At 40.2% G+C, this 20,372-nt stretch overlaps 2 protein-coding genes across 2 annotated transcripts; both read right to left on the reverse strand.

The window, feature by feature from the left end:
- Nucleotides 1–559: 559 nt before the first annotated feature.
- LOC140921434 (uncharacterized) lies at nt 560–3,345 on the reverse strand. Its single transcript, XM_073371428.1, has 2 exons — nt 3,134–3,345; nt 560–2,383 (listed from the first exon to the last, which is right to left on the reverse strand). Exons 1-2 carry the CDS (start codon nt 3,305–3,307, stop codon nt 779–781), a joined length of 1,779 nt encoding a protein of 592 aa, XP_073227529.1. The 5' UTR covers nt 3,308–3,345; the 3' UTR covers nt 560–778.
- An 8,094-nt stretch (nt 3,346–11,439) lies between these two features.
- On the reverse strand, nt 11,440–14,038 carry LOC140921424 (uncharacterized). The gene is made up of 2 exons (XM_073371418.1): nt 13,690–14,038; nt 11,440–13,014 (listed from the first exon to the last, which is right to left on the reverse strand). Exons 1-2 carry the CDS (start codon nt 13,861–13,863, stop codon nt 11,470–11,472), a joined length of 1,719 nt encoding a protein of 572 aa, XP_073227519.1. The 5' UTR covers nt 13,864–14,038; the 3' UTR covers nt 11,440–11,469.
- Nucleotides 14,039–20,372: the final 6,334 nt, after the last annotated feature.

The raw sequence follows: 20,372 nt of genomic DNA on the forward strand, positions 1-20,372 counted from the left end.
TTGAATGATTTAGTTAAAAGATGGCTTTCCTGGGCCTTTCTATTTTGGGCAAGTGACCTCGAAAGGTTACTTGTCCAGCAAGAAATTCTTGTGTCTTATTGGTACTTAATTTCGCTGGTACTTAATTTCGCGATTTTAACAACTAAACATGGAAAAAGGGGCTTTAAATTTCGCAATTTAAGCGTTCTAAACTTTATTTTATAATTTTTTTTAAAAGTCTGAACCTTTAACAAAATTAGATAAACTGGAACAATCAATGTGTGAAATCTTTGCAAACTAACGTCATTTCACAACGGAAGATACATATTGGAGCTTACCAGTAAAACCAGAAACAATGTGTTTGTCGATACATATCGTTGCTATTACATGTCAACTGCTATTTGAATTTTCTACATGGGTATTAAATTTTCGCGTGCTTTTAATTTCGCGATTTTTTTTACAATTGCGAAACATGCGAAATTACTGAAGTACCATTAAGTTAGTCACGGACTACTGGGTATGAGCTTTTTTCGCTCAAGTAGGTAAATACTGTTTTCCGAGAATGTGATCACTTCCTCTGTCTTACTCTCGAAGATAAACATGTCCGGGCTACTATATTTAAGGTGGAAAAAAGAAGTTCGATACTGTCTATCCTTATTTTTATGATATTAAAACTGAAGTCAAAAGGTATACCTGCAAACGCAGGTGAGTTCCTTCTTTTTCTTTTTTAATCAAGGCGAACCTCAATTTGAATTTTACCCTGTATTAAAGCGCTGATTTTGAATGCAAATAGCAAAATCTAAGTTATAGTGCATATCAAACTAGAAATCTTCCTAGGGTTTTTTTTAACCTTTCGTTTTTGTCCAGGTCTTTCGAGAATGATTCTTTTTTCCGTGTTTTGCGAAATGACCACGTCCTGCATGGCTGGAATGATGCCCTTGCGAAAAGCAGTGGACAGGAGCTGCTCTGCAGTCATTGTCTGAGGATACTGACGAATGGCCCATTTGAGGTAGAGTGCAAACTCATTCCAGTCCACTCTGCCATTTTCATCCATGTCAATCGCCTTCAAAGCGCGCCTGGTATCATCGCACCTATAGCAGCTAAAATAGGGCGCCATGAAGCCATTGTAAAATGAATCGAACTCAAGCTCGTCATCTCCTTTGAATTCCTCTCTAAGATTCCACTCATCCCACATCTGTCGGATTTCGTTGATCAATCTTTGAGCGTGAGCCTCGTTTGGAACATCCGCTGCGATCACGTCGCTCATCTTAGCGGTTAATTGGCCACCAGACCGGTCAAATAGAACTGCAAGACCAACTGCGCTCATGTATTCTTCCTTCCTGTTGTTGTGTAGATCCTCCAGCATGACCTCTTTCATTCTCATGCCTATTTCCTCCGTGAACTGGGGATCCTCTCCAAATAGATGCTTAAGTCTTTCTGCCACCATTTTAGGTGTGGCCATGGTAGTTATTCGTATTGGAGGCTCTTCTCCAAAGAACTTGGCAACATCAAATTCTTGCTTGTCTGGCTTCAAGTTGGGAATTCCGAGAACCATATCAAGGGCTCTCTCACCATACACAACCTGCGTTGAATGGGGTTCAAACCCAGTTGTGATCCTAGTGATCTCTTGAGCGGCTTTACGAAGGTATGTACAGTTAAACTGTTGCAAAAGCTTTTCATTTCCAAGACGGACCAAGTTCATTATGGTCACGCTGGAGGAAGCATGACCGACGAAGGCGCCTTCTTTAATCAAACTAGCCCATATACCATCTGCTCCCCTAGCAAGACACTCCAACACGGTGCAGTCAGCCATTCCCCATTGCTCGTGGACATGCACCAATAGCTTACCGTCCTTCCAACAACAATCGTCCATCTCTCTACGAACCGCCGCCGTCCAGGCAGCGAGTTCATGTGGCATGGACTTGCCAGTTGGTTCTTCGTACATCAGACCAAAGGGACGCTCACTTAAGGGCAAAGAGGACAAGTGATGAACAACTTGAAAAATTCGTTCAGGTTTCCTCAGCATACTCTCTGGAAAGTCGCGGAGGTTGATGAATATGCGGGAATCCTTGGAAAGATTTTCTCTCACCCACCTCATTCGATCACACAGAAGATTGTTGATATCTTCGGGCGGAAACTTCTTGTAGTCGATTCCACTGTAGACCAAGTCAATTTCAATAATAGCATGTTTGATGCCATACTCTTTCATTTTTTTGAAACCAATGGGAACAGTTACAATATCGGGAGCTCTATCTTTGTCGACAGATTCAATGAACTCCGTGAAGGCAAAAAATTTACTGAAGTCTTCTCCTTTTTCTTTAAGTTGACGACAGAATGTGTCCCCCAGACGGGTCATGTGGTTAAACGATGCGACGATGATATTCTGGAAGCCTACCTTCTTCACCTACGGTTGAATATTAACGAACAAAAAATTGTGGAGTTAGGGCGTTCCCGTTCTTGTTTTGTAATGTTTGGAGTGGATGGAATTAATAGCAAGAATGACAGAAGAGAGAGGAGAAGAAGAGTATGGATAATAGAAGGAGATCGATGGGAAGTGGCTCGGGGAGACGAAGAGGAAGCAGATGCAGAAGAAAGAGAAAGAAAAGAAAAAGAGGAAAAGGGGAAAGAGAGGGGTGGAGAAGGAGGAGGAGAAGATTAAGGAGAGAAGAGTGGGGGCACAAAGAGGGGAAAGGAAGGCAAGGAAGTGGAGGGGAAAAGATTTAAACGAAGAAGGAACAGAATCAGGAGAAGATGAATGAGAAAGTGTAGGAGCAAGAGGGCGAGAAGAGGATAAAGAAAAGGAAAAAGAGTGGGAGAAGACGGGGGGAAGTAGAAGTGAAAGAATGATCGTGAAAAAGATGAGCGGCTATTGAGAGGCGGTAGAATGAGAAGGAGAGCATGAGGTGGAGTAGAACAAGGGGAAAGGAAAGAGGGGCTTGATGAGGGAAAGAAGACTAGGTAAGTAACAGAAAAGGTGAACGGGAGACAAGAAGGAAAGGGCAGATAGGGAGAGGCAAAAGGATGAGGAGGAAGAGGCAGATAGAGGAAACGGAGGAGCAAGAGAACTGAGAAAAGGAACAGAACTCCTTCAATTTACAAATTGTATTCACTAAAGAGTAATCATATCATACAGTCAGACATAAGACTGGCTCACCTCATTGTATATTTTCCATTTGTTTTCGATGGTATGGCCTCGAAGTTGTCCCACAGTGCTTTCTCGAAGGGAATTGTCTAAAACGAAAAGGTCCAATTCCTTTAACTGCTTCAGTTTTTCGTTTTGTTCTCGAAAGTCCTCGTTCATGCGGTTAATTTGTGCCTGGAAAGGCATGCCGGGTAGATCTACTTGATCAGCTTAAAAAAAGGAATAAAAAGAAGAATCAATCATGACCGAGTTGATCGAACATCTGACTGTGGTGCTATAAGAACAATTGAATCGTTGCGTGCAGCAAACCTTAGTCTTAACACATCGCGAAAACTTTCGAAAATTCTTGACGACTTTGAACCTTTATCCACAAATTTGCAACACTCTGCACTTTTTTATGAAACACATTGCAAACAAGCAGGAAGGGCAGCGCGATGCTTTACACAGGACGATTCGCAACGACGATTTTTTGCACAACACTGCGTTGCAATGCTCGAACAATATATTTGTAACCATTCGCAACAATGTAGCAACGCTGTGTTTTGCTAAAAATCTTCCTTGCAACTCGTCCCGTGCAACATCACCTTAAGAGATGGAAAGAGGAAGCGTAAGATTTCATCATGGACCCTAGATATCACACTCATCTCAACTCAGACATGCAGTTTCTACGCTTACGTTAAACAAAGCGATGCCCAAGTCTGGAAATACTTCTCTGAACTTCATAAGGTAGTCCCTGCAAACCTTTTTATGTTCTTTTGCCAAAGGTGGTTTTAAGTATGATGGCATCAGCGAATATTGCACTGTGATCAGTAATTCTGTGACATCATGTTTTAAATCTTGTAAATATTCAAAGTGGACAACATTCTTCATTTATGGGCAACCTCAAAATTCCTGAAAAGGCAAGTTTATGGTTTAAAGTTATCCCAAGTGAAAGAAATTCCAGACCAATATATGTATGCCAGAAAAATAATCAAGAAAATTTACTAAGTGTTCAAAGCAGAATAGGCCGCTTTTCTCGTCCATATCAAGGAGGTTGAGCGCGTATCTCCGTGGAACTTCAACTGGGAACTAAGTTTAACTAACGTGTAAATAGTATTTTAACGAGGTATCGTTTTAAAGCATTGTTTTAAATATTGAGTAATTTGCGTCATCTGATTTTATTTTTAACACTGACAAACTGCAACTCGCCAATATTTTTTTTCCTGACGCAGATCATGAATCTCTTCGCCTTGGTTGAAGCCCGGAAGGTTTTAATACGCCCGTTCCGAAGCTATTTTTTCCGCTGTAACTAGTCTTTAAAAAGCGTGCCAAATTCCGATTACTTGACTGATTTATAAAAACTAAAACAATAACTTTGGCTTCGTCAAGCGATTAAGCGATATTGTACAGCTATTAAATTTAGCTAGTCATTTAGCAAGGACGTCATCCAATTTGATTTGCGTAATAACGGGGCTTAGATAGCGAGGATTTTTAAAGACCGCCAAAGGAATGTTCGACTTTTATTTTATCATTTATAATAATGTGACTTGATGATCTCATCATCAAGGCTACGTACAGAACGTGCAGAGCGCTTTGGAGAAACAAGATGAGGAGATAAGAGGACTTAACACGCAGCTGAGAGAGCTTAGAGAGGGATGCCGTGAGTATTTCTTGAGTTTGGAAGAGAAGCTGAACTGTTTCGAGGAGAAAGTTGATTTGGTTATAAATTTGGTTTCTTTGTGGACGCACCGCCCCTCCATGGACCGCAGATGTCGAGGATTTACGAACTGAAAAGTGTTTGTGTCGTGTTTTGAACGAACGTGGGAATTTGTGACAATTGAAAACCGAATACTTTCAATAAGTACCGAAAACAATTCCCCCATTGCTTTGTTTTGCGTTGAGAAACAATCTTGTGCGACTTGCTCACCCAATAAGAGGGAAAACCGAAGGCAATCGCGCGCTTTTCCCGCGCTTCGCATTAGCTACTTCATCGATTAAGTTGTGATTGGCAAATCTGATTGGCTGCGGCGTTTTTGATTGGATGAAAGTCATTTTGTGTGTACCACACTCAGTTGAAACTGCGTTATATCTCAGCTTAACACTGATAAAGTGTGAGATAATTTCAAGAGCTTTTTGAGGTCTTGATAAATTTGTTTTGTTCTGTATTTTAATGGCTGAACTCATGATATTAGCTTGATATTGCAACTGTTCAATTTTGCTTTAATGTCATGGTTGCCTTAGTAGTGCGACTGGTCAAATAATTTTTGGGTGACCTCTAAGTTAACGTTTTTTTACGTATTGACCTATCATTCGATCAAGATAATAATTATGACTTCAGGGTGTTTAGTATTTCTAGTAAACGTATTATTTTGCTACTAGAAAAAGCGGTGACGGGAAAACTTTTAGAGGGGTGTGCGAGCTCACAAAAATCTTGCCATTTCAAGCCAAAAGATGTTATCTCAAGTTATATCTGAATATTAGCGTACTAAGCAAATCACTTAAGATATAAATTACAAACTTCACACTAGTACAAAGCTACAAAAAAAGTTGGCATTCAGGCTTGTCCCTTGGCCAAACAGCTCTCACATTTTGCCTGCCTGAGACCAGTACTTGTTTGTGTTATTGAATGATTTAGTTAAAAGATGGCTTTCCTGGACCTTTCTATTTTGGGCAAGTGACCTCGAAAGGTTACTTGTCCAGCAAGAAATTCTTGTGTCTTATTGGTACTTAATTTCGCGATTTTAACAACTAAACACTTTGGAAAAAGGGGCATTAAATTTCGCGATTTTAAAGTTCTAAACTTCATTTTAAACTGGAACAAGCAATGTTTGAAATCTTGGCAAACTAACGTCATTTCACAACGGAAGATACATATTGGAGCTTACCAGTAAAAGCAGAAAGCAATTTGTGTTTGTCGATACATATCGTTTTTCGAGACTGTGATCACTTCCTCTCTCTTATTCTCGAAGATAAACATGTGAAGGCTACTATATTTAAGGTGGGAACAATAAGATCGATACTGTCTATCCTTATTTTTATGATAGTAAATCTGAAGTCAAAAACGCAGGTGAGTACCTTCTTTTTCTTTTTTATTTAAGGCGAACATCAATTTGAATTTTACCCTGCATTAAAGCGCTGATTTTGAATGCAAATATCAAAATCTAAGTTATGGTACATATCAAACTAGAAATCTTTCTTGGTTTTTTTTTAACCTTTCGTCTTTGCCCAGGTCTTTCGAGAATGATTCTTTTTTCCGTTTTTTGCGAAATGACCACGTCCTCGGCATGGCTGGAATGATGCCCTTGCGAAAAGCAATGGACAGGAGCTCCTCTGCAGTCATTGTCTGAGGATACTGACGAATGGCCCACTTGAGGTAGAGTGCAAACTCATTCCAATCCACTCTGCCGTCTTCATCCATGTCAATCCTTGATTTTGATCCTTGATTTTGTTTGTAGTGGCTTTCTTTTCTCTTTTAGCCGATCAATTGCTTTGATTTTGTCCTTTCAACTTAACCAAATCTTTTTTGGAGATCCGGATCATTCCCTGTTGTTGGCTTTAAGTCGGGATGTTTCAACACAAGGAACCACCGAACCACAGGAAACCGATGATTAGAAAGGCTCGCAAAAAATATGTCTCTTGTCCCTCTAGGATACACATTTTCATATTTCATAAAATTATACTGTTTTTCGTCCTACAAGTGAGCCTCTAATATAACTCGAAAAAAATTGATTTACTTGCACGCGCCAGCATAAGCCTTGATTGGCTCCGAACTCAGAGTAACATCTTTGCAGGGGGAGATCCAGGCATTTTTCATTGGGGTGGGGGGAGGTCCAAATTTTGGTTTAGAAAGGACTGTTGAACTTTTTTGTGACAAATTACTTTTCCCCCACACCCCCTCCTACTAGTCACGGAGAAGGCAGAGACGACTACGTGTTTCTCAATCTGTGAAAGCCAGTCGCCTTTGGCGCGGGAAATGCAGCTTTGCGAGCAGAGGCGAACAGATCATAGGAGGGTACCCAAAGACAATCACATTTATGAATATCCCTGGAATTTAGTTTAGTGGCAAAATACAACACGCGTTTCATTAAAAATTCAGCCATCCTATCGTTATAAGAAGGATTTTAGTCTCAAACAAGTATCAGGTCTGATGGGCGGGGTGGGGGGGGGGGGGGGGGTCCGGAGCCCCGGACCATCCCAATGGATCCGCCACTGCTTTGGTTCCATTTGATATTCTTTCTACAGCATTCGGTAATTCGAACACACCAATTGCTAGCTATAGATGCACGTTCTGAGCTAGCCTTTTCTCGCGTGGGGTGATTTTCATGCGCGCTCGCGTTTCGCTCGCTCTACTATCCCTGAGGAAAAATGGGGGACTACTCGTACTCTGGTTCCAAACTTGAAACACAGTCATTATAAACAGCAGATGAAATAAAAGAAGTGCACAGCGCCCCCCGAGGAAAAACAGGGGGAAAAGTTATTCGTTTCTTTAACTAGTTACAAAAGATACAGTCCCAAAGCTAGTTTTATTTCATAAATGTTTTAGCGCACAGCATGGAAGAATTTCTTCCCTCTTTCCCAAATTACAAGCCTTGGTGTTCAAAGCCATGTACCAATCCGCTTTTTTAGCTCGTGAAAAAGTGCTAAATTTTGACGGTTGATTAAGCGATTTTGAGTCAACAACTTTGAAAAATTTTTGAAAAATCTGTTGTTGACCAAATGGCGAACTAATCAGTTAAAATTATAGAGAAAGATAGAAAAAATATGAAGTGTCGTTATATTTTAGCAGCCAACTTTATTTTAAAATGTACGAGTTACTGAATATGACTCTAATTTCGCATGATTTTTGCCCATTTTAGGCCTCGGGAAGAGAAAAATTCGTTAAAGAAATATTATTCACTCGATCGTACTTAAACCAACGATTTTGTAACTAGGGCCCATAGGGCTTTATTCTGGCTGAGTTTGAGGCCAGGTCATCTTTTGACTATTTCCACGCCTAGTTGATATTTACGCGGAGCCGCTCTTAAAACCTTATTACAGACTGAAGATGAGGGTAGGGTAGGTTTTTGAGCTGTGGCCACGATTTTACGATTTTGCTCGATTTTTCTGTGCAGTGCCAGTCAGAGAGTACAGCCAACTGTCGGCAACATTTAATTGCTGAGTTATACTTTGCATCCAAACAACACACAAAAAGCGAGGACAGGAAATAACAACAGATGTCCCGCTGGGTGGTACTATTTCCTTAACTTATACCATTCAAAAGGACAAGACAATTTTCAAGAATAAAATCACTTCTGTTCAGTTGGCCTTGTTTTTAAATGTCAAACCAGAAAAAGCTTTTTGCACTTCCCCATCTCTGGTATACCTGGGTATTCCCCACTCATTAGAGTGTCCCCTGGGTGGACATTCTTGGGTGATAACAACAACAAGGAATGAATAAAATTATCTTTATTCAACTGTTCCCTGCTGGTAGGAAGAAACCTTCAGAAAGCAAGGTCTGTATTACAATGTAACAATAAAAAGATGCGTGTTATATAAGCTTACATGCAAGAACTACTGACATAATTTGGGATGTCCTGATAGAAGGTACTATTTCCTTAGATAATACAGGCCAAAAGAACAAGGCATTTATCATGAATAAAAGCATTCCTGTTTAGTTACCGTGGCCTTGTAGAAACCTACAGAAAGCAAGCTCTGTATCATCGTTTAACAATAAAAAAGCCAGATATGATATACATCCTCACAAGTGTTGCTATAACTCAGGCTGTCCCGCTAGGCGGTACTTTTTTCTTCGGTAATACCGGTCAAAAGGAGAAGGCCACTTTTATGAACAAAAATATTCTTATAGAGTTAATCTAAGCTTGTAGAAAGCTACAGAAATCAAGTTCTACAACACAGTTGAACAATGAAAGCTAAAGGCGATGTACATGCCAACAAATGTTGCTATAAATTTAGGATGTCCCGTTGAACAATACTATTTTCTTCGGTAATACCGGTCAGCGGGACAAGACAAATTAATCAGACATTTATACAAGGATTGCTTACTATATTAGATCAGGAATTCTTCAAAGGTCTTCATAAACGCAAACTTCGTAAACAATACCGTAAAATCACGCTAGCCTTCAGGCTTTCAATTAAACGTCGTTTTTTTCTGACTTTTTTCTCGCCTTCACGTTTTTTCCCGACTTTTTTCCCGACATTTTCGCGACTTCTTTCACCGCTCATCATATACAAAAAAAGGCTCATTCATGGGTAGATTAGCGCTTAGAGACGTGCCAGGCTTGATTCTTGGCTTTGTAACTATTTTATTTATCGCTGAAAAGGATGTCCCGTTGACCGATACTATTTTCTTCGGTAATACCGGTCAGCAGGACAAGACAAATTAATCAGACATTTATACAAGGATTGCTTACTATATTAGATCAGGAATTCTTCAAAGGTCTTCATAAACGCAAACTTCGTAAACAAGACCGTAAAATCACGCTAGCCTTCAGGCTTCCAATTAAACGGCGTTTTTTTCTGACTTTTTTCTCGCCTTCAAGTTTTTTCCCGACTTTTTTCTCGCCTTCAAGTTTTTTTCCCGACTTTTTTCTCGCCTTTAAAGTTTTTTCCCGACTTTTTTCCCGTCTTTTTTTCCGATTTTTTTCCCGACTGTTTTCTCGACTTTTTTCCCGACTCTTTTTTTCGACTCTTTTCCCGACTTTTTTCCCGACTTTTTTCTCGACTTCTTTCACAGCTCATTATATACATCAAAGGCTCATTCATGGGTAGAATCGCTTAGAGACTTGGCCAGGCTTGATTCTTTGCTTTGTAACTATTTTATTTATCGCTGGAAATGTAATACCATGCAGTTTGACCTCCGTACCTTCCTATCTTACAACAAGGCAATGGCAATGCTGAGCTAGGAAAACGTGTGAATGGCAGATTGGAAAAATTAAAATTGTTTCAGTCTCAAAGTGCTCAGGATGAACCTAATTATCCAAAGTGTCTACGTTGGTAAAATAGCTTCCAACTTCATTGACCATCCCTTGCTTCATCCGCTCAAACCCAAACATCCTACACGCAGCTCAAACACAGTTGTTGTTATTTTAGTACATTGTTTTGACAATTGCTCTTAAAGTTAACGCTTAATTTATTCAACTCAATTCAACTAATAATTTATTCAGACAATGAGCATATAACACCTTTTCAAAATAATCAATTTAGTCACTTTTTCGTAAGAGCCTGTGTTAGAAATACATTTGTGGATTTCAAGGTTGTAACATTCATTAACAGTTCTGTTCAAGTTTCCAAAATACGTTGTCTTAGACGTTCTCGCCCTTTTTATCGCTGTTAATCCTCATTTATGTTTTCGCCTTTTTCTTCGCAATAAATCACCGGTACCGTTTTCAAATACCGGTATTAATGGTAATGAGCAGTTCTCTCTTGGTATCATGAAACGATAACACTTAAGCTCTAAAAAGTCAAACAACAATTCATGCAGAGAAAAATGGGAGTAATTTTAAACAGAATTACAGGCGAAAATGTAACGGTCCTTTTAGCTAGGTATCATGCCTCCTACCTTCTCTCCCCTATGAATGCAGACCCTTAACGGGTTCGGATTACACCCCCCACCCCCGCCCCTCCCCGCTTCTTCCCCACAACCTTACAAGGTACGCAGTCCCTGACTTTCACTACCACGCAAAGCTATCTCTTTGCATCGAAAACAACCTCTTGGGGTTACTACGGTTTCCTTGCCTTCCAAGACCAGGAATATTAAAAATGCTCTTCAAATGCCAAATACTTTATATAAAAACAATGGGTTAACCCGACAGGCAGCAAGATCTCTGAAATTCATTCTCAAATGGTAGTAGCTCCCAATAACATTTCCTGGCTCAGTATTGCCTTGTTGTAAGACAGGAAGGTAGGGAGGTCAAACTGTACGCTATTACATTTTCAGCGATAAACAAAATAGTTACAAAGCCAAGAATCAAACCTGGCCATGTCTCCTGAAGCACTTCTACCCATGAATGAGGCTTTAATGTATGTGATCAGCGGTGAAAAAAGTCGGGATAAAAACTTAAATGCCAGAAAAAAGTCGAGAAAGGAGAAATCGAGCACAAAATTTGCATGGCACTTCCTGGGCTCCGTATTAAAGGGTTTTAAAGATAAAATTTGTCCACTAGTAAAAGTGAAGTCTGACATGTAAAAGGTATACATTTAAACGCAGGAAAATAATTCTTCCATTTGATTTCTTCTATTCAAGGTGAACCACGATTTGAATATTACCTCGTTTTAAAACGCTAATTTTGAATGAAAATATCAAAATCTAAGTTATAGTGCATATCAAACTAGAAATCCTTTTGGAGATTTTTTGAACCTTTCGTTTTTGTTTAGGCTTTTTCGGAATTGATTCTTTTTTCCGTGTTTTGCAAAGTGACCACATCCTGCATGACCGGAATGATGCCCTTTCGAAAAGCAATGAACAGGAGCTCTTTTACGGTCATTGACCGAGGATACTGACGTATGGCCCACTTGAGGTACAGTACAAACTCTTTCCAATCCACTCTGCTGTCCCCATCTATGTCGATCGCCTTCAATGCGTGCTTTGTGATGTCTTCGCATCTATAGAAGCTAAAGTAGGGCGCCATGAAGCCGTTGTAAAATGAATCGAACTCAAGCTCGTCATCTCTTTTGGATTCCTCTCTAAGATCCCACTCATTCCACATTTGCCGAATTTCGTTGATCAATTCTTCACCGTGAGCCTCGTTTGGAACATGTGCTGCAATCATGTCGCTCATCTTGGCGGTTAGTTGGCCACCAGACCGGTCAAATAGAACTGCAAGACCAACTGCGCTCATGTATTCCTCTTTCCTGTTGTTGTGCAGATCTTCCAGCATGACCTCTTTCATTCTCATACCTATTTCTTCCGTGAACTGTGGATCCTCTCCGAACAAATGTTTTAGTCTTTCAGCGATCATTTTAGGTGTGGCCATGGTAGGTATTCGTATTGTAGGCACTTCTCCAAAGAACTTGGCAACATCAAATTCTTGCTTGTATGGCTGCAAATGGGGAACTCCGAGTACCATATCAAGGGCTCTCTCACCATACACAACCTGTGTTGAATGAGGTTCCAACCCAGTGATGATCCTAGTGACCTCTTGAGCGGCTTTACGAAGGTACCTGCAGTTAAACTGTTGTAAAACCTTTTCATTTCCAAGACGGACCAAGTTCATTATGGTCACGCTAGAGGAGGCGTGACCAGTAGCGCCCCCTTCTTTAATCAAACTCGCCCAAATACCATCTGCTCCCCTGGCAAGACACTCCAACGCGGTGCAGTCAGCCATTCCCCATTGCTCGTGGACATGCACCAATAGCTTACCTTCCTTCCAACAACAGTCGTTCATCTCTCTACGAACCGCCGCCGTCCAGGCAGCGAGTTCTTGTGGCATGGACTCGCCAGTTGGTTCTTCGTACATCAGACCAAGGGGACGCTCACTTGGGGGCAAAGACGACAAGTAATGGACCACTTGGAAAATTCGTTCAGGCTTCCTCAGCATACTCTGTGGAAAGTCTCGCAGGTTGATGAATATTCGGGAATCCTTGGAAAGATTTTCTCTCACCCACCTCATTCGATGAGACAGAAGCTTGTTGATATCTTCAGAAAGAAACTTCTTGTAGTTGATGCCACTGTGGACTAAGTCAACCTCAATAATGGGATGTTTGATGCCATACTCTTTCATTTTTTGTAAACCAATGGGAACAGTTACTGTATCGGGAGCTCTATCTTTGTCGACAGATTCAATGAACTCCGTGAAGGCAAAAAATTTACTGAAGTCTTCTCCTTTTTCTTTAAGTTGACGACAGAATGTGTCTTCCAGACGGGTGTTGTGCTTAAACGATGCGAGGATGATATTCTGGAAGCCTACTTTTTTCACCTGTAGATGAAAAACGAAACAAAAACTTGTGGAATTAGGGCGTTCCAATTTTTTGTTTTGTAAGGCTAGTTTCTGGGAGTAGCGGTGGGAATTATTAGTAGGCAAGAGTGACATATTATATCAGCTTATATGTAGGGGCAAAACGACTGGTCTTTCATCTGAGCCCGCGAGATGGTCATGTGATAATTGTCAGCGGATATGGATAAAAAGAAGAAGAAAGAGAAGGAAAAGGTAAAAAAGAAGGGTGGGGAAGGAAGAAGAGAAAGGTGGGAGTCATAAGGAGGGGGTAGGAGGGGAAGAGAGGAGGGAGGAAGATGAAAGAAGAAGAAGGAGCAGAATTAGGAGAAGATGAAGCAGAAAGTGGAGGAGCAGGAGGAGAAGAAGAAACGCCTTGAAGAAAGGACAAAGGGTTGGAGGAGACTGGGAGAAGTAGAAGAGGATGAGGGACAGAAAAAGAGAACATGAGACAAGAAGGAAATGCAAAAAGAGGAGGAGAAGGAAGAGGCAGATTCAGAAAACTAACGAAATCGAGGGGGAAGAGAAGAAAAGAAACACATTAAGTTGAAGTTCTTAACAAGCGAACATCATATCACGCTCTTCCAGTCTCCAAATTTTGTTCTTTTAAACACTTTATAGAGTAATCATATAACAAATTTTCAGATAGGACTGGCTCACCTCATTGTACATTTTCCATCTGTTTTCGACGCTATAGCTATGAATCTGCCCCAAAGTGCTTTCTCGGAAGGAATTTTCCAAAACGAAAAGGTCCAGTTCCTTGAGTTGCTTCAGTCTTTCGTTTTGCTCTCGAAAGTCCTCGTTCATACGGTTAATTTGTGCCTGGAAAGGCATGTCGGGTAGATTTACTTGAGCTAAATAAAGTAACACAAAGAGGAGTCAATTCTGAATCAATTTCCAGGACTTTGATGATCTCACGTCTGACTGACCCTGACTATGGTTCTATCTAGAAACAATTTGAATCGTTTCCTGTAGTTGTCAATCTGCTTCTTCCTCCTCTTTAGAAACCTACAATCCTGTTCAAAAGGTATTGGGACACCTCCCCTTTTTCACGCGTTCTCTATGGAATTTGCAGCTAACCAGCAATGGCGCACTCATAAACACGACCTTAACAAGATTTTCCTCCCAACTCCCCCGTCCCCTTCCCGAACAACGTTGGGATCCTTAACGTGTACAAGATATGTTAAAGGTGTTTTTGACTTGTGACACCCAACACTTAACTGTCCAGGGGGGAGGGGAGGGCTGGGGTAAAGTTGAATTGCATTTCCCTAACCTTAAATACAGTGTCCCAAACGTTTTGGCCAGGATTGTGTTACTCTCCTAAGGATAGTAAAATTATAACAATTTAAAACTGAAGCCGATGAACCGTTTTTTTTTAGTTACTTGAAAAATAAACCAGCGTAAGCAGACACTACATATGTGCAAAAAAAAAACACAACAAGTAAGGATTTCAAAACAGTCTACGAATGTAAATAGATAGCAAACATGGAATGATATGTAACTAATGGCTCAAAGTTAAGGGGTCAGCAACATAAGTTCAGTTACAATGTCAAAAATACTTTTTTCGAATCCTTTCCCAAAAAAACGCTCAGATTGTAAATCTCAAAAATCCGGATTTAGATTTGATCCGAAGAATCCACTCACAGAGAGTGGATTTTATGGATTCATGATCCGTTTTTGGATTTGCCAAAAAAAACGAAAAATCCGTGTTTGGATTCGGAAATCCGGATTTGGATTTTCTCAAAAAAACGCGCCCCTAGATAGGCTTTGATAGATTGTCCCCGTAAAAGTAGCATAATATGCTACTACCAGTGCTCGTGTATTTCTAAAATTATGCCACTAATTATGCAAGTTTTGGTAAAATATGCTAATTTTAGAAAACAGTACAGAAATTATACTTCTTCTTTTTACTTTAAATTTGGTAAAAACAAACCCTCAATAACAATGCATTGTCATTTACTTCTAGGAAGTACATAATTCATTGTCTGACAACTATAAAAACTGAAACAATTAACGACCAGCATGCAGACACCATCTTGGGTAACCGAGCTTGTTATGCGCATGCGTCGAGTTGGAAAGGGTCCAGGACCTACAAGTAGGCTCCACGAATGTGACAACAGGCAGACAAACAGTTGATTTTTTTTCTCTGTAACACTGATTCTCGAGCATAATCTATCATGCAACGCCTAATCCTACACCGTTGAGCACTTAGTTGTAGACTTCCAGCTTGGCCCCCGCCGATTTATTGCAGTTATACAATGTTATAATGTGCTAAATTCGATTTCAGTCTTTATTTAAGTAGCCTCCCCGCAGACGTCGTTTGGGGTTCGTTCGTCACGCATTCAGAGAAATGAATACGTGACAAACGAACCCGAAAGGACGTCTGCGGGGAGGCTATTTTTTAAGGCCATCCGGTTTTCTTCTCTTTCAGTGCGCTAAACTCTGCGCGTTGACCTTTAGGTTCCAGCCTGGAGCCGAAAATGTTTCGGGATAGAATAGAATATAATAATTTATTTAATGTCGAAGAACGTGGGAAGTGTTTGCACAATCTTCCGAGCCAGAGGCTCATGTTAAAAAGCTCGACAAACTAAAAGTACAAAACAAGATGAAATGTGGATATGCATATACAAGTATATAAAACCTAACTACTAAGTACATCGTAATTTTGGGAAAATTTTTAAGAAACTATTTTTTTTTAATAATTTAAAAAAAAGCCTAACTGCATGCATTTAAAAATTGTTTAAAATGGACTAATCCTAACTTTAAATTAGTTAAATTACTAAAAAATATATATAAAATATAAACCTACCCAAGAGTATGTAAAAATGTAAAATAGATAAAATTATATACAGTTTGTACACTGGCGCCCTGTGAATTTAACATTATTCAGGCGAGCACGAAATTGTGCTAAAGTGGTCGAGGATTTGGCGACATCTGGTAAACGATTCCATATGTGGGCAATCATGTACAAATAGGAGTTGTCCATGACGAGGGGGCTATATGGACAACCTCGTCCCCAGGGCTTTTCCCTTAAAAAATGGGTGGGGCCCACCCATTTTTTAAGGGAAAAGCCCTGGGGACGAGGTTGTTATATGGAGGCTGCACAATATTTAAGCCACTGCCTCGTAAGCTGTAAATAATGAATCGAGGTCTAGAAAATCGGGAGATATAATTTGGGCCATCTAGTTTAAAACACTTGAAAAAAAGAATAAGCTATGGCAGGGTACGTCTTTGCTCAAGCGTGACCATAGCAGCCATTGCAAGGCAAAAGTCATAGATAGCCGAATTCTAAATGCGGTAACACGTAGGCTTTAAAAAGAGAAATCATTACGTCTGAAGGAACTAAGCGCTTAATTCTCCGTAGTGCGGCTATCTTAGCATACGCTTTTTTCAGCATGATTGCAACATGGGGCTTCAAGGACAAATCCCGATCCAATTTTGAGAATTCGTTCAATTTCGATGGACTTGTCACCAATAAAAATATTGTATGGGTACTGAGATTTCCCCAGTGTCATTGCCTGAGTTTTAGTAGCGTATACTGCAGGTAATTCGCAGTGAACCAATGGGTTAATCTCTCTATGTCGTTTCAAGTGTGCAGGGTCTCTTATGGGCTATATATTGCGTAGTGTCATCAGCATACAGACGTAGGGAGGAATATCCAGCTGAGTAATTTGCACCATTCACAAAGACATTTAAAAAAGCGGACTTAGAAAGCTCCCTTGCGGCACACCACAGCGAAGAGGCAGCCAGTCTGACACCTTCCCGTTACATTGTACTCGTTGAAATCGGCCTGTTCCGAACTTCGATTCATGGGAATTGTTTTAGACATGGAAATATAAATAGATATACATGGCGCGCCGATACCTTTTCTAACGACGCAGGGGCACCCAACGATAATTTTAGGAAAATATCTGTTCGGAAGACGATTTGCGATCTAGAATTTTCGGAACATTTGTTGTAAAATTTCTTGCTTGCCTGCCTCTCCTGGGATTTTCGAACATCTAAAAAATGGTATAATTGCCCATTTTTAACGGACTTTTACCCTTAAAAGGTCACCTAGAATTTTCGGGAGCCTTTTTTCTGGCTGAAATTTTCGAAAAGGTAAGTTTTGATCCCTATAATTTCGGATCACTAGACTTTCAGCTAGGAAATCCGAACAGATGAAAAATTTCTAGGGGATAAAAATATGCCTATATCTACCGTTTAAATACTAAAATACGTTTAACAATGCTATGTTTAAGTGGTTTTGAACTACATTCGCGTTGGGTGCCCCTGACGACGAGATCATGTCATGAAAAATAATAGCCTGTGAACAGGCCCTCTGTTTTGGGATAGGGTCAGCAAAAATCGCGAGGAGAGGGAAAGAAAAGGGTGAGAGCCTGTGGACAAACATTTGAGGCCGCTATTCCGCATTCTTGTCTTGTAATTGCCGATCATCTGTCAGCAAGATCGTTATCTGTCACTTGGATACATTGGAATGTAATCAATTTCGCGGGTAAAAAAGGGGTCGGTAGGCAACACACAACTTTTACCTGGTGCCAAAATGCTGCTTTTTCCAATGAATTTTTCTGCTCTGGAGGGTTTAGTTTTAAGTGAGAAAATGTGATTTTTGTCGCTTATTTCATACTAAGAGGTCGTGACGTGCATATTGATTTTCTGCGGTTATTGTTTCTGGTCGGCGTGATTTGCCCTCTGATTCAAGAACATTCATTGCGGCTAAAAAAGCTCATCAGTCAAGCGCCAGAAGACGCCATGTTAAAGATCAAAAGACCTGTTTACAAGCAATTATTTAACGACGGTCCCAAGCTCTCACCCTTTCCCTTCTCTCTCCTCGCGATTTTTTCACCCCTTCCTCAAACAGAGAGCCTGTACACAGGCTGGAAAAATAAGTAAAAGTATTACAAGACGTAACTACAGATCGAACAAGGCTCATTACTTGCAATTGCGTACCTTTTTGCCAATGCTCTTTGTTTTGTAGGCTCAAAATGTTTTGCGTTAGAAGCTTGGAAGTTCCCTGCAGCAATTGCTAAGTCGTGATACACCGAATGAGACTACAATTAAAACTTCAGAGATTTATCATGTGGCTGAGCGGATATGATATGATAATTAATTATAGCTTTTTGTCATATAGACGTGCTGTCAGTTCAGTTTATGACTTTCCCTTGTCGCTGACGAGTGACTTTGAGACTTGAGCACGGAGACGGGTGAAACTTTAACTTCCGTATCTAACTGTCGACGCAAACATAACATCATTAAACTAAATATGACAGATAACAAAAGTGGAATCGAATTCCCGCACTAACTGAGGCTGTAAACCTTTCTCCACAAAGTGTCTCTCTACAGAGAAGCGCTAGAAAGTCCTGATTCACTTAACGGAATTGAAACGAATTAAACTCAATCCAATTCATCCCGTGAACGTGCTGCTGTTAATTCATCAACTGTAAGTTTTCCTTAGTGGCTGATGGGTGGCTGAAAGCCAAGAAAGGATACTTTGGCCAGAACTTAAACACGTTGAAAGGGACTGTGACACGCTTCTGCGCATGTGCGGCATCTTGATTTCTGGTCTGGCGGACCTTTTTTAAAGATTGGCCTTTAGTGAAAAAATCCTCTTCCATCGTCTATGACTTTCCCTTGTCGCTGACGAATGACTTTGAGACTTGAGCACGGAGACGGCTGAAACTTTAACTTCTGTATTTAACTGGCGACGCAAACAGAACAACATTAAACAACATTTAAGGATGTTTTACAGAACGAACAGAACAAGCTCCATGAACTTCTTCCTGCTCGCAACACATGTACCTTTAACCTAAGAAATATGCGGAAGTTTAAGCCAGCTTTTAAGACGAACAGGTTTCGTAGTAGTTTTATTACCTTTAACGCCCTTAAGGCTTGAACGGTTTTAGTAGATTTTTTAAACCTTTTCTATATATTTTTTTTAGAACATATATATAGTGTCCTTATTTGCTGTTTTAAATCACTTGTAGTCTTTTTAATGTAACTATCAATATTCAATTCTTTGTAAATAATCGTATAATTCAACTTTTAGTTACAAATCAGTTATTAATAAACTATCTATCTATCTATCTATCTTTCCTCTAAACTAAATATGACAGAAAACAAAAAATGGAATCGAATTCCCGCACTAACTGAGGCTGTAAACCTTTCTCCACAAAGTGTTTCTCTACAGAGAAGCGCTAGAAAGTCCTGATTCACTTAACGGAACTGAAACGAATTAAACTCAAACCAATTCATCCCATGAACGTGCTGCTGTTAATTCATCAACTGTAAGTTTTCCTTAGTGGCTGATGGGTGGCTGAAAGCCAAGAAAGGATAATTTGGTCAGAACTTAAACACGTTGAAAGGGACTGTGACACGCTTCTGCGCATGTGCGGCATCTTGATTTCTGGTCTGGCGGACCTTTTTTCAAGATTGGCCTTTGGTGAAAGAATCTTCTTCCATCGACTCTGAGACGCCAGAGAAAGCTATTACATCAGTGTTCAAGAGCTATTTGGTCCATTCTGGAAGTTCTAAACGCCATATTACTCTCTCAAGTGCCTGGAATCAGAAGGAGAAAACCCAGCAATCTTTTATTGTACAGAAAGTGGTGTGAGGTTTGAGGAAAGAATCCATCGAACATGAAACGTTTTAAGAGGCATTCGATTTATGACCCCGATCCGTAGTCAGCGTATACCAGAAAGTACTGACAACAGGCCGCGCGATCTTTACCGATGTGGTTCACTCGGAATGTTTCTTGTATCTTGCTGTATGAGCGTAAATGTTTAAGAATGGATCTTTTAAAAATAAATTGTTGCCTGGATGTTCCGTTTATTGTCTGGTTTCTTTATGTGTTGAACTCGATCACGTTTGTTTTTTGCGGAACACCCGACGCAACGACTCGGAAGGAATGTGTTTATTTGCTGATAAGCAACCGAAATTTCGAAATTTTTGCTTTAGTGATGGGCTCCTGTTTATGCTTCATTTTCCGTTGTTCTTTTAGAATAATCTTTATAGTTATAAGTCGCTACTATTGCAATGAAAGCGTTTTATGATGAAGCGCTATTTAAATTCTTTCAAACACTGCTAAGATTTTCAGCTGGTATCAATCGACTGAGCTTTACAGTGTTCATGCAGAGTGTTCATCGTGCTAGCCGACCGCATGGCCTATTTTATCATAGTGCGCATTTAGCTGGCATTTGAAGCAAAAAGTTTGCCTCATTCGATACTGTGTGTTTTGGTCACCGTTCAGGCGCAAACCTCAGGCTAAGTTTGTATAGGGCAAACAGAGAGATCAGTAAGGTTTGTTTACAAATTATTTTTGTTTGCGGATCGGAGACTGGTTTGCT

This window comes from Porites lutea, chromosome 12, assembly GCF_958299795.1.
Source record: "Porites lutea chromosome 12, jaPorLute2.1, whole genome shotgun sequence".
Classification (NCBI taxonomy): domain Eukaryota; kingdom Metazoa; phylum Cnidaria; class Anthozoa; order Scleractinia; family Poritidae; genus Porites; species Porites lutea.

Excerpts from the sequence above, each read along its gene's own strand:
- LOC140921434 (XM_073371428.1), bottom strand. The coding sequence starts at position 3,307 with ATGCCTTTCCAGGCACAAATTAACCGCATGAACGAGGACTTTCGAGAA. Across the intron at positions 2,384-3,133 it reads AATGGAAAATATACAATGAG|GTGAAGAAGGTAGGCTTCCA; the intron begins GTGAGCCAGTCT and ends ATTCAACCGTAG.
- LOC140921424 (XM_073371418.1), bottom strand. The coding sequence starts at position 13,863 with ATGCCTTTCCAGGCACAAATTAACCGTATGAACGAGGACTTTCGAGAG. Across the intron at positions 13,015-13,689 it reads GATGGAAAATGTACAATGAG|GTGAAAAAAGTAGGCTTCCA; the intron begins GTGAGCCAGTCC and ends TTTCATCTACAG.